Source organism: Carassius gibelio, chromosome B5 (genome assembly GCF_023724105.1).
Source record: "Carassius gibelio isolate Cgi1373 ecotype wild population from Czech Republic chromosome B5, carGib1.2-hapl.c, whole genome shotgun sequence".
NCBI classification, from domain to species: Eukaryota; Metazoa; Chordata; class Actinopteri; order Cypriniformes; family Cyprinidae; genus Carassius; species Carassius gibelio.
Genome location: NC_068400.1, coordinates 26,697,143 through 26,710,103, shown reverse-complemented (window position 1 = coordinate 26,710,103; position 12,961 = coordinate 26,697,143). Strand labels below are relative to the sequence as shown.

The window sequence follows — 12,961 nt, the reverse complement described above, 5'->3', positions numbered from 1 at the left end:
AATTAGTGTAAAAATAAAAATAATTACATACACTACAATGAAAAAATCTGAATGCCAATTTATATATATATACATATACACATGAATAAAAAAATTCTGAATGAATTCAATCAATTGGGATGACAGTTGACAGCATTAACTTGAGATATACATTTACCCTAAATACAAATAAATAAAAAATACACCCTAATAATTGTTTTAAACTTTTTATAAAATGTTTTGTTTTGTTTTGTTATGTTTTCAAATGATTTTTATTCTGGTGATGTTGCCCCAGTTTAAAGCAGTGTAATTCAGGTTGAGCTTAAACAGTGATGCAACTTTTTGTTGTTCTACTTGTTAAAAAAAATAGCAATAAATCATGCTAATTGCATTATCACACTTGCCATTTCAAAAAACGAAAAAAAAGTCACATAATGTTTATTTTTTGTTAGTGCAGTCATAACAATTTAACTCACACTAGCATAGTACATGGAAACAGTCCTCAGAGAAGAGGCAGAAAAGCATCATCTATCATGCAGTGGAGCTGAGATTGATTTATTCTTCAAAACTAATACCACACCTTGAGCCAAATACATATCTTGCTCATTGCTTGATGACTAACACATATGCATCCTCCAGACAGGAAACAGCCTAGCCGGCTCTCCTTTCTACAGGGGGAAGGCAGATGGATCCCTGCAATTTTTCCACTCGCAGTAAACAGCACTACATGTGCAAATTTCCATCAGCTGGCGATGATAGCTGTTTGAGTGTTTTGTTCACAGATAATATATATCATTGAGCTGTTGAGCTAGATTATTTTCACACGTGATGGTTTTACACAGTACATATGCCCACAGGGGCTAGTACTGAGGTTTACCTGTCTGACTGATGTGTGTGGAAATTAGCCCGAGGCCACAGACTGCTTGACTCCTTTATAATCAGCTCTGGAAAAGGGGGGAGGTGCATCTGTGACTAACACAGTATCTATATATAGTTACACTCAAACATACACCAATGGAGTACAGGACTGGAGTGGCTCAGACTGCAGCAGACTGCAAAAAAACACTATAATTATATATAAAAAAAGAGACATTTGTGCTCATTGGAAATATGGAGTTCAAAATAACTTTGTAGTCTACATAATCCACTTACACATATTATATGTTTTAGTAAAGGTTTGTGTGTGTGTGTGTGTGTGTGTGTGTGTGTGTGTGTGTGTGTGTGTTAATGATCATGGAAGCACACAAGCACATCCAATATTACTTATATTGAGATTAGAAAAGCTGTTTCTAAGTTCAGTATGTACTGCTGCAGGAGTGAATTTGTTTTTACTTAGATCAGGTTCTCGCGCCAGATATTATGGCTAACAAATCAACATCTGACACTTGAGAAGGAGTCAACAAGTTTATCGTCATTCACACTATAGTGACATGTGGTCAGTCCGCTGCCAACTTGTGTGATGGGACTCTGCGTGGTTAGAGAGCGATGTTTGACAGATCCGATTAAAGTCAAGATATAATGCTTTTAATGCATGGTGTGTGACTGTTTTAAGCTCAGTGTCTTCCTCCAGGTGGAGTCAGCTGTGAATTAGCTGCAAAAATGTTGTTTAGCTTTGTAACTATAGCAACACTAATGTTTAATGTTTGAATTATTTAAACCGGTAGCATAATGAAACAAGTGCAAAAACAGATGTATATAATTTATATAAATTTAAAAAAAAACATAAAAAAATGATACATTTACCTGAATTGAACTGTATATCTCGATATCAGGCTTTTTGCTTTCCATATAATTTACATTTGAATATAGATGTATTTTTTTGTCTTGTTCCATAATTTCTGGTAGATAGATTTTACATAAACAAGTATTTTACATCCATCATAAAACCAAAGAAGGAACCAAACCAAGCACAATAGAGAATGTCTGTCTTCTTGGGCATTAAATCAGATAAGACAGTGGCCTTGTATGGCTGTCTGGCACTAATCCAGCGTTGTCATTAGAAAGCTGATAATGCTGTGAGCGACTCATCAGTCTCCATAATGACAGCCCTGACACACGTTTCTTTGTCTTATCAGGAACCAACTAACCTTAGAGAGAAAAAAATATTCCTGACATAGCACTAAATATTATACTCTGCTTCCTTTATGTCATAAAACATGTTTATACTGTATATAATTAGTTGTAGGCTAATAATGTATTTAATAATTAAATATTTTATTTTTATTTTTATTATTATTATGTGGCTGTATTTATTTATTTCTAATAGTCATTTTACTCTATAAAGCTATAAAATGTGTTAGATTGTGTTTTGTTACATTGGGAGATTTTACACTTTCCCGTACACCTCACTACATTTATTTTACTTCTCATTTTGAGCAGCTGCGCACATGTACTGTTTACACCCGTATTGTTTGTGGGACAGCGCGGTGCAGTACATCCGGCCTATAATCACAACGCATATCAGATTGGATGGTCTATTTTCTGCCACTCCCTGTTATGGGTTTAAGTGATTGCACTGAAAGGATAAGCAGATCCACATTATCAAGTGCATCTGGTCTTGAGGGCTGTCTCCAGGCCAGACAGATCCCAGACACAGGGTCCTCTGATCTCTACTGTGGCTCTCTTTCACCCTTCTCCAATCTCAAGCCCCTTAATGAACCGCTGTCCCCCAACCAGCTCTGGTTATGTCATCGGAGGCCACGCGTTTCACATGACAGGGGCGCTCATGTCTTATTAATCAGGAACTATTAAGCTGGAGCCATGTTGCCTTTATTTATACACATTTCAGCAGGATAAACAGTCGACTAGGGGCTAGTGGTGGAATGGTGTATGAACTGAACGGGTCGTTCGTGATGAACTGAGTTAGCTGCTACTTTTAGCTTCAGAAGTCTTTCTGGATGTCCCTTTTGTTACAAAAGGCAGCTGGATCAATTGTGGAGCAGAGAATCGTCCAGAAAAGTTATTAGAGGAGGGGGATGATGCCCCTGCCATCAGCAGCTAATGTTACTGATGTGATCGTCTGAGTTTGTGTGTGTGTGTGTGTGTGTGTGTGTGTGTGTGTGTGTGTTTGTCAGCAGTTCATATTGTATGGGAACCCGATCGCATCTCCTCCCTGTTTACTCACCCGGGTCTGTAGAGCCTGTAATGAGTTTATAGTTTGAACGTGATTGAGTTTTGTTTTACTGTGACACAGAAGTAGCTTCGTGAAAAAAAACCTGAGACTTTGCTAAACCACGCCAATCCTAGTAACTGTTTCCATACATACATTTTTCAAGGCCATAAAGGATATGTTTGTCTGAATAGAGAAATTCTTTTGAATTAGTTAAAAAGGGGTCACATAAAATGACTATATCTATATATATGACTATATATGACTATATATATATATATATATATATATATATATATATATATATATATATATATTTATTTATTTATTTATTTTTATTTTTTTACATTATAAATGTCTTTGCTGTCACTTTCGATCAATTTAATGTGTCCTTGCTGAATAAAAGTATTATTTATTTCAAAAAATAGAAAAGCATACTAACCTCAAATATTTGATATTTGCACAGGCTCATTTTCTTGTGAAAATCTTGTTAGTCCTGTTCAGTAGCAAGTTTAAATATCACACAGGCCCCAAAAGGATTTGTAATATCCCTTAATATTGTAAAATTAAAATGATGACAGACTATTAATGAATATGTTTGTGCGAACAAGGCTTTATTTGAGTTTTGTTTATGAGATTATTCCATGACCCTGCTAATTTACACACATACAGTACTGAGCTTTTTGTTTTTTTTGGCAGCATTACCACACCAGAATCACTCTTCCCAGCATGCACCTGATGGACACTGCTCATTGCGGACGTCCCTGCCCTTTTTTCCTTCCTGCGCTGACACCTCCCTCTCACACCACTCGCTGTCCTCTTGACTTTTATCCCAACAGTACCTCGTTCAGTACCTTCACTCAGCAGCCAGGATGGGTTTTCCACAGGCACGGTTTCCCCTTAATTTGGGTTTTCCAACAGGGACTCTCACCACTTTAAAAAACACTGTGTTGTTTGCATTGAAAGGGTTACAGTATTCATGGACTGGACAGTTAGCTGCACATGAGAGTCGTCTGCCAGGGTTTTTTTCATTTTTTTTATGTGTCCACAAATACAGTCCTGAGAGGTCACAGACAAGGTGAAATCAGCCAGCAGTATTTTTTTTTTTTTTTTTGTGCTGTTCCTGAAGTGTACTTTGGCCCTTGGACTTGGATTATATCTTGTCAGCTTTCAGAATCTATAATCATGTATAATATATACTATATATCCTGTGTCCAAATGTCTTCATTTCTGAAATATAAACATTTTGGAAAAAAGCGAGATTTAAAGAAAATATAATGTCATATGTAGGTAAATTAAAATGTTACAATTTACAATGAAGCTATCTGCTTAAACACTGAGTAGACACACACGTTTGTTTTTGTGAAAAGTGGGGACATCCCATAGGCGTAATGGTTTTTATACTGTTCAAACTGTATATTCTATCGCCCTTCACCAACCCTACACCTAACCCTCACAGGAAACTGTGCATTTTTACTTTCTCAGAAAAAACTCATTCTGTATGATTAATAAGCGTTTTGGAAAACTGGGACATGGATTATGTCCTCATAAGTCACCCTCTTCTTGTAATAGCGGTGTCATACCCATGTCATTATACAGAGTTGTGTCCTGATATGTCACAAAAACAAGAGCACACACACACACACACACACACACAATGATTTGTCAGCTGTTGCTCTTTTGGCTGTCCATCCTGCAGTGTGATGTAACAGGCCTCTAGACACCCGTTCAAGACCTGACAGTGTCAGCTCTTCAAATTTTTATCAAAAATATTGTACGTTTAAATGATTTAGGAACAGTCGTGGACATTTGAGATCCTCTTCTGGGACTCAGTGATAGAACTGAATGCTGAGATCATCTGAATGTGTGATTTCTGCTGAGTGTATGAGGACTCCAGGGCTTCTGCTGATGTATCTGTCACTCTGTGTTTCTCAGATTTGTTTCCTGGTGTCTGCATTCCGTGGACGCATGTTCTCAGAGGACAGTTGTGCTGCTCTTGGCCTCTTCTTCCATTACTTTCACCTCAGTCAGTTCAGCTGGATGCTCATACAGGTAAACCTTAATTTTTTCTACACTGTGTTTAGTGTAGTGGGTTTTTGCACTTAATTAAAACACTAAATACTTAAATTAAATTAAATTAAAATTGCATTTATGCATTTAGCAGACGCTTTTATCCAAAGCGACTTACAGTGCATTCAGGCTATCAGTTTTTATCTATCATACTTATAATTATTTACTTAATCACACTTTATTAATGAAAATTAGCTGAGATAGGGGTCCTTAATTCATGATTATCTGTAAATAATCCTTACCTTCTTAAAGACATAGTTCTCTCAAAAATACAGACATGTTAAAATGCTGTTTCATACCTACCTCTTTTGGAGCACAAAAGAAGATATTTTGAATAATGTTGGTTACCAGAGTTGCTGGTAATCATTGACCTCCAAAGTATGGAAATAAATACTAAGGTCAATGGATACCAGCAACTGTTTGGTTATTCACATTATTCAAAATAAATTATTTCGTGTTCAACAGAAGAAATCAATTCATACAGGTTTGGAACAACATGAGGGTGAGTAAATAATGACCGAAATGTTATTTTGGGGTGAGCTATCCCTTTAAGCAATTGAAAGTGAGATCAGGAATTTTTCAGAAGAAAAGTTTTGCTACAGGGCAGTTGAAGGTGTGGCATCAACTTTCCTTTGAACAATAAGCTAACTTACGCAAGGTAAAAAAGAAATTTCACAATATTTCTTCAGTCACACACCTTCATCGTCACTGTTTAGTACATAGTGTTTAGTATATCTTACCTTCAAGACCATCTGAAAAAGTTTTACCCTCATAAAAAGTTAATCTGAAACCTAGTTTCTTGGTTCTACCATGTGTATCTGTAAGTTTGTATCTGTATGTGTTTTCTCTAATGTGTATCTGTAAGTTTGATTAAATCATAATCTCAAAAGAGCTTTTGAGAATTCAACAAATATCAAAGGCCTATGGTTTTTACTTGTTGCTGAAGATGAGGGAATGTTTGCACATAAATATCACACCATAAACAGGAAGCTTATATCAGAAGGTTGCCTTACTAAGACAAGTATCTTTTTGTAGTGTGCATGTGTGTATGCGGTCCAGGTATTCCACACAAGGATAGCAATACCTGAAATCTTGACATTTATTTATTTATTTTTTTAATGCAAACACGCATAATGTTTTGTGTGAGGGTTAGGTTTAGGAGTAGGGTACAGTAAACAAATTATTTCTGTAGAGAGTTCACAAAACAATCAAAAACTGTATAAAAAAATAGTAAATTATGTTTATCTGAAAATGTAACAATGCAAACAAGTTTTCTGTAAGGGGTCTGTTTAGGGTTAGGGGATAGAAAATATTGTTCAGTCTACGGGATGTCCCCAGAATTCACAGAAACAAACGTGTGTGTGTGTGTGTGCATGTGTGTGCGTGTATCTTTTCATTGTCGACTTAGGAATGGGCATGATTCATACGCTTGGTTCAATCCATCAGAAAACACATGATTTATCTTACGTGCAGCTTGACATGTTCCAGCTACGTGTGATTCTTCTGGTGGAGATTTTTTCAGGCAGTTGTGCAGGCACGACTCTAGTAGCTGATCAGAGACTTTTTAAAAATCCATTTCATAAATCTTGCTGGACCCTTTCGCCTTCTCCTTTTCTTTCTACGGTAATCCCTTCTAAGCACAGAAACCTGTCTCTGGAACTCAGCTCACTCTGGCTATGAAGCTTGTCTTGTTCTCCGAAAGCAAAAACAGGATTTGGCCCTAACATGCTTAATGAAATGAAAAAAGAACATGGCCTTTAATCCCTCAAAGACTCACACAGAACACAAACATCTGGGTTCATGTTGCATTGAATTTCTCCCTTTAGTTGAAAAACGGCATAGAACTGAGCACTGACCCTGGAGGAACCTCTCACCTAAATTGAACTTCTTGAAATCAAAGGTGTTTTTTTCTCACATAGTGGGATTATCTTGTTTTTCTCAATGATGCCGAGAAACACCAGGGGTTTAGCTGTTTACATAGAGAATGTAATCTCTGTTGGCACTTGATACACTGGTGTTGCAAGATTATGCAAGAGAACATGAAATAACTGGCTAATTACAAAAATAGGTTTTAGGATTATGGTGCCGAGGATTGTGGAAGGACCAAAGTGTAAAGGCCAGTATGTTTGTGTATTGTAAGTGTGTTGATGTGCAGAAGTGGGTGTGAGTTTATGAAAACACACATGGAATAAATCAAACAAAAGTTGTGTTTGGTGGAAAAGGTAAATCATGATTCAGACTGGAAAGAATTTGCATCCAGCAGAGAATGATTTGAACATGTGCTTGTCTTTATTTCAAAACAGCTGGCAAATGAGCCTGTAATGATCCTCTGCGTAACTTATGTGATGTGATAATTACATGTGACATAATTGTTTAGTTTGCACTTTTCTCATTTATCAATTACTTTCAGCCAAATTTCATAATAAAAAGCTGAATCTCATTCAGTAAGCACACGATCCAGTTTAATTAGAAGGTAAATGCAAGTTTTCTAGATGATGATAGTCTCCATCCTCTACAATCTAGAACTCGGAACCGACCTGCATGATGTGAAATAGAAAAGTATAAATTGCTTTCACCACAGATCCCATTAGTGCGCTGATACCTGATTTGCACAATTCCTTGAGACAATCTGGTACTAAAGCTATGTGAGTTAAGTCTTTGTTTGTTCAAGACTGGAATACACTACACATATTTTTATATCCAAACAGATTTTAAAACACTAGACATCAGAAGGTAAATGCTGTCGTGTCCTTCAGACTGTAAATCTGGGCAAATGTCATGTATTGTATTCTAGCCTTCAATGGAAATAGTACAGATGTTCCACGCCTACTTTAAAGGAGTACTGAAGGAAATACAGTTTCTCAATGAAAACTATTGATCTAAGAGTTCTTTCCAATGCACTGGGACTCCTGTTTCAGTCTGTGCTAAAATAGCCTTTCAATAGATCCCAGAGATACTCCCTATACTGGCACTGTTAAAGCGCCAGATCAATGGAAGTTGCGAGATGGGACAATCTCAATGGCGGGGTGCCAACTCCTTCCATAATTACAAAGAGGCTGGAGAGGTATCGCAAACAGTTTCGACACCCAAAAGCTAATACTACATCCTACCAGCGTCTCTCTTCTCTTCATTTCTTATTCAAGTTCCCAGCACAAGCAAAACAGAGTTGCTGCACTTCCTATCCATTTATGGAGCTAATACTGATTGAAGTAGGTGCCACATCAGGACTTGATTTTGATGTTGATGTTAAACTCCCACTTGAAGTACCTCATCCCAAAATGTGAAACAGGCTAACTGAACACATAGACCTAGAAAGTATTAGTTCTTGATAGCAGTAATATATGAGGTCATATAATCAACAGATGTCCATTTGGTAGTTGGTTTTTGGTGTCTAATCTCGTCAAAACATTAATCAACTATCCTTTATTATGAAGCTGGTTTGATTATAAACTGGTAATGTTTCCATTTCTTTATTTAGTAACACTTGTGTTGTCCTTCCTAGGCCATAAACTTCTGGCAGATATTGGTGATGAATGATGAGCACACAGAGAGACGCTATCTTCTCTACTTCCTGCTCAGCTGGGGACTTCCTGCTCTGGTCATCATCATTCTGGTTGTAGTCCTGCTGGGAGGCTTTGGATGGAGCATTCATAGTGTGTATGGCCTGGTGCAAGGAGATCTGTGAGTTCATGAATATGTGTCTCTTTCTCTCTCTCACACACACACACACACGCTACATTTGCTTAACCAAATGGGGACATAATGGACAACTAAAGATTCACATGTAAATGCTCACTTTTTTTTTTTTTTTGCTCATAGTTACTCGTTTCCTGTGTTAATGTGCTGTAAGCAATTTTCTTTCTCATATACACTCTCTTCTTTGCCCCCTGTTTACATTAATTGTGTGTGGTCGGGGTCTGTTATTGGTAAGTCGGGAAGAGCTGCTATTTTTAGCTCTTCTGTGTTTATGAGGTTACAAGCTGTGACTGTGCATAGGTTCAGTTTTGCCTCAGTCAAGCCTGCAGTGATAACAGAGGACTACGGACACTCCTCTCCACCCTTTCTCAAAGCAGCTCTTAGCACGTAAACTCCCAGCCGACTCATGCAAGCCAAACATCTCTTTCTCCAAGAACAAACAAATGATGTCACCTCACCTCACAAGCCAACACAGTTCTCGCCTTTTCCAGCACCATAAGGCTTCAGCCGCCTGGGAGGAGTCAAATGCTTGTAGAAATAGAAGCTCATTAGTTTAAAGGTCAGATTCTAATTAACACACATAATGTAGCATTACAAGGTTTCTTAAAAGAGTCATGATATGAAGAATCAACTTCTCTATTTCCTTTTTAGAAATAAAAGTATTTGTTGTTCTATAAAAATAACTTTTCATGGTTTTACTTCCACAGATCAACATTTCTAATTTAATTGATTTATATATATATATATATATATAGAGAGAGAGAGAGAGAGAGAGAGAGAGAGAGAGAGAGAGAGAGAGAGAGAGAGAGAGAATTTTTTTAGGCTATATTTCAGTAAAAAAAAAAAAAACTTTAATACTTAAAAAAAAAAAAAACGTATACAATGTAATATTTGTACGGCCCTGTTCAAACATAATGTTTTTGCATTCTGTGCACTGTTTTTTTTCCTGTGTAAATCTGCACTGGATAGACGTGTTTGACTTGTGTTTGCGTCTCTAGTCTTTTACAGCCTTTATCGCATGACTTGTTCTAAGTCTCTAGATAAAGTTCCTGACAATCCTTTAACTAAGAACTGAAAAGCAGTTTAATTGAAGAGGAAGGCCCATGTTAGTAGCTGTAGTTCCTTTGCAGGTATCACAACTAGACTGAGCTACTTGTTTATTTGTTATTTCAAAAATGTGTTTTTGTGTGGCATCTATGTGAAGAAATACAGTATGTTATGCTAAACCAGGCAGTGTTTCAAAATTATGATCAGATGAAGTCTAGTGAAGAATGAGCTGTTTATTTTCCTACAGGCATTTTACACGCTTTAAATTATATTATGGCTCCACTGTGCCATTTCTGCTCTATAAAATGAGTTCGGGCTGTGTTTGTCCATTCTCTTTGTCTGGCCAGAGAGATGCCAGGCCTGTGAGCAGAATACAACCGCTGCTTATTTTGATACAGATCACGTCATAACAAGATTACTATGGATTGAGTTTCCCCAAAGCTTTTCTTTTCCGAATACCAGACAGAGACTCCATAACTGCACACAGGACAAAAACAAATGCAGACTTGAAGAAATTCCTCAGATAGAAGGAGAAGAGTCAGAGAAAGACAAAAAGAAAGAATCTCAGTAGAAATAAAATTAAAGAATACAGAAAAACAATCACCAGACTTCGTAAGGATGTCCATCATGCCATTTCAAACCCTTTTTACTCACTTACACAAACATACAACCATAAACATTGGTACTAGGGATGCACGATAATATCGGCACAATATCGGTATCGGCCGATAAAAGCTTAAAATGACCATTATCGGTATCGGCCGATATGAATATTTCTGCCGATGAGCCAAACCGATATTCTCCAAGTGAAATAATTGACCTGTTTTTCAGATGTGAATGTCTGTCTACATTTGTAAAATAATAAATTTATGGTAGAATCAGTACAGAAGAGATACATGGATTTCTCTTCAGTAAAATTAAAGTTTAAATATATCAGTATATATTTGTATATATATCGATATCGGTATCGGCATCGGCCAAAATTATTTTGAAAATATCGGCATATCGAATATCGGCCAAAATCCAATATCGTGCATCCCTAATTGGTACCAATCCTCTTTATCTATTCACAATATTCTTTTTTGTCTTTTTTGTAGATGCTTCATTCCCAATGTATATGCTGCACTTTGCACGGCCGCCCTGGTTCCTCTGATTTGTTTGGTTGGGGTGCTGGTGATCTTCATCCATGCGTATCAAGTCACTCAGCAGTGGAAGGCTTATGATGATGTCTACCGAGGCCGCACAAACAGCTCAGGTTTGTATGCTTTCGTTATTTCAAGTTTTGTCAAATTAATTAGCCTCAAGGTTTCCTGCCGTTTTATTGCGTCAATAACCTGGCACTGCAATGAACATGTTACTGGAAAACGGTGCTTTAGAAGTAAAGAGCTGCCGATAATATCAAGAGAAACTGAAAGCAAACTAAGGGAAGGTGCTTTCCCTTGGAAAGTCTGTTGATCTCAATCGTCAGATTGCTCAGGGCTGTGCTTTCAGGAATATTGCACAGCCTTCCGAATAATTACACACCTTCCAAATAATGTTTTTCTTTCTGTTTTGGTTTGTTAGTCTTTTTTTTATTTAATGCCCACAGCTGTTTTGAGTAGATTGGATTGAATCTATATTTTAACTTGCTGCTCAGTCCCTAAGTAAATACATGTTTTCAGTCTTGTTTTAAAACTTGGTTAGAATCTTAACTGGCTAATTATATCTTTAGTGTTCGCATACTCCACTTTACTGCTTAAATCTACCTATATCAGCAGCACCTTTCAACTAACATTTGGACAATTAACATGTAAAACACTGGCTTTTTTACTTGTTAATCCACCGTGATGGTTTCATTGTTTACCCGTAACTGCTGTTCTGAGCTTTAAATGGTGTTATTGTACAGTTTGTGTGTGGGTGGTCAGCCAGGGTTGCCCTGTGCAATATTAGCTTTCCTCTTTGTGCACAAGCACAGCGGGCTAATCCTAAACCACTCAACTTTATTACAGAAGGATGCACCATCAGCCCACCATTTGCTCGCAAACACAATGACCTCACTGCAGCACTCCCACACTTGCTGTTTCATATTGCAGGACACACAGGCCTAAGCGAATACATTATGCAGCAAATTTGCTTCTTCATGCCGGATGTGTTTAATGACTGCCAAAGAAGCACAGTCAGATAAATATGCATTTAGAAAACCAGATCTTTCCGGTGAACTCTGTCTGGGTTGTTGCTGCTTGATGAAATGTCAAACAAAACATTCGGCTTGGGACAGGGATGAAATGGACACAGTGAGTAAAATAACATTTCCTGGTTGACTTGTGGGAAATACAGAAGTGAAAAAAAGTTCACCCAAGAGATGGGATGCAAGTTCAGTTCTGGAAAGGTCAACTTTACCATATAAATCAAGTAACTATTAACTAAAAGACAAAATGCTATCAACTGTGTCTGTGTCTTCAGTTTCTGGTTTGCTGCCAATTTAATTTATTATGCATGGTTTGAACACAGGTTCTGTGATCAAGCTGTGGAAACCAGTATAACTCTATTTGATGACCATTTGCTTCTCTAAATGCATTACAGCAATTGTTCCCGAAACCAGCTTCCGTTTTGTTAGAAGCTCATGGATCATTCTGACTGTGACTTGCCTTTGAGATATTCTGATGTGCTCCATAAAATGGCAGGATATTTTTCAGCCTCTGAAGAACCACATTATAGAGCCAAGATATTAAGAAATCAACCTTTAGCCGCTAGGCAGAGGTGTTCTTTCCAAGGCCTGTGGGGAGATAATTACCACAGCCCTATTTAAAGATTTCATTCGGCTTATGCAGTTAGTTGTTCAGTATGATCTTAAAGGAAGTAGTGCTTTTTCACAATGCAGTCATTTCCTTGGAATAGCCTTATAGGCTCAGGATTAATCCTTCAGCTCTCTTAATGAGGCATGCTTATGTGGAAGAGTATGACTGCAACAGCTCACTGTTTGGGGGTTTTGATATATACAATATGAATACAATTTATTTATATTATTTCGAATTTTTGGTAAAACTTTTCGATAAGCTAACATTAACATTAGCTAACTTT

The 12,961-nt window shown here is 37.2% G+C and overlaps 1 protein-coding gene across 1 annotated transcript in view; it reads left to right on the top strand.

Annotated features, from left to right (window-relative positions):
* adgrv1 (adhesion G protein-coupled receptor V1) overlaps nt 1-12,961 on the top strand; it is a 135,036-nt gene that overhangs the window by 107,525 nt on the left and 14,550 nt on the right. Inside the window, exons 84-86 of the mRNA XM_052557355.1 lie at nt 5,024-5,140; nt 8,661-8,839; nt 10,999-11,156. Of these exons, the coding sequence (XP_052413315.1) occupies nt 5,024-5,140; nt 8,661-8,839; nt 10,999-11,156 (454 nt within the window). The remainder of the gene's footprint in view (nt 1-5,023; nt 5,141-8,660; nt 8,840-10,998; nt 11,157-12,961) is intronic.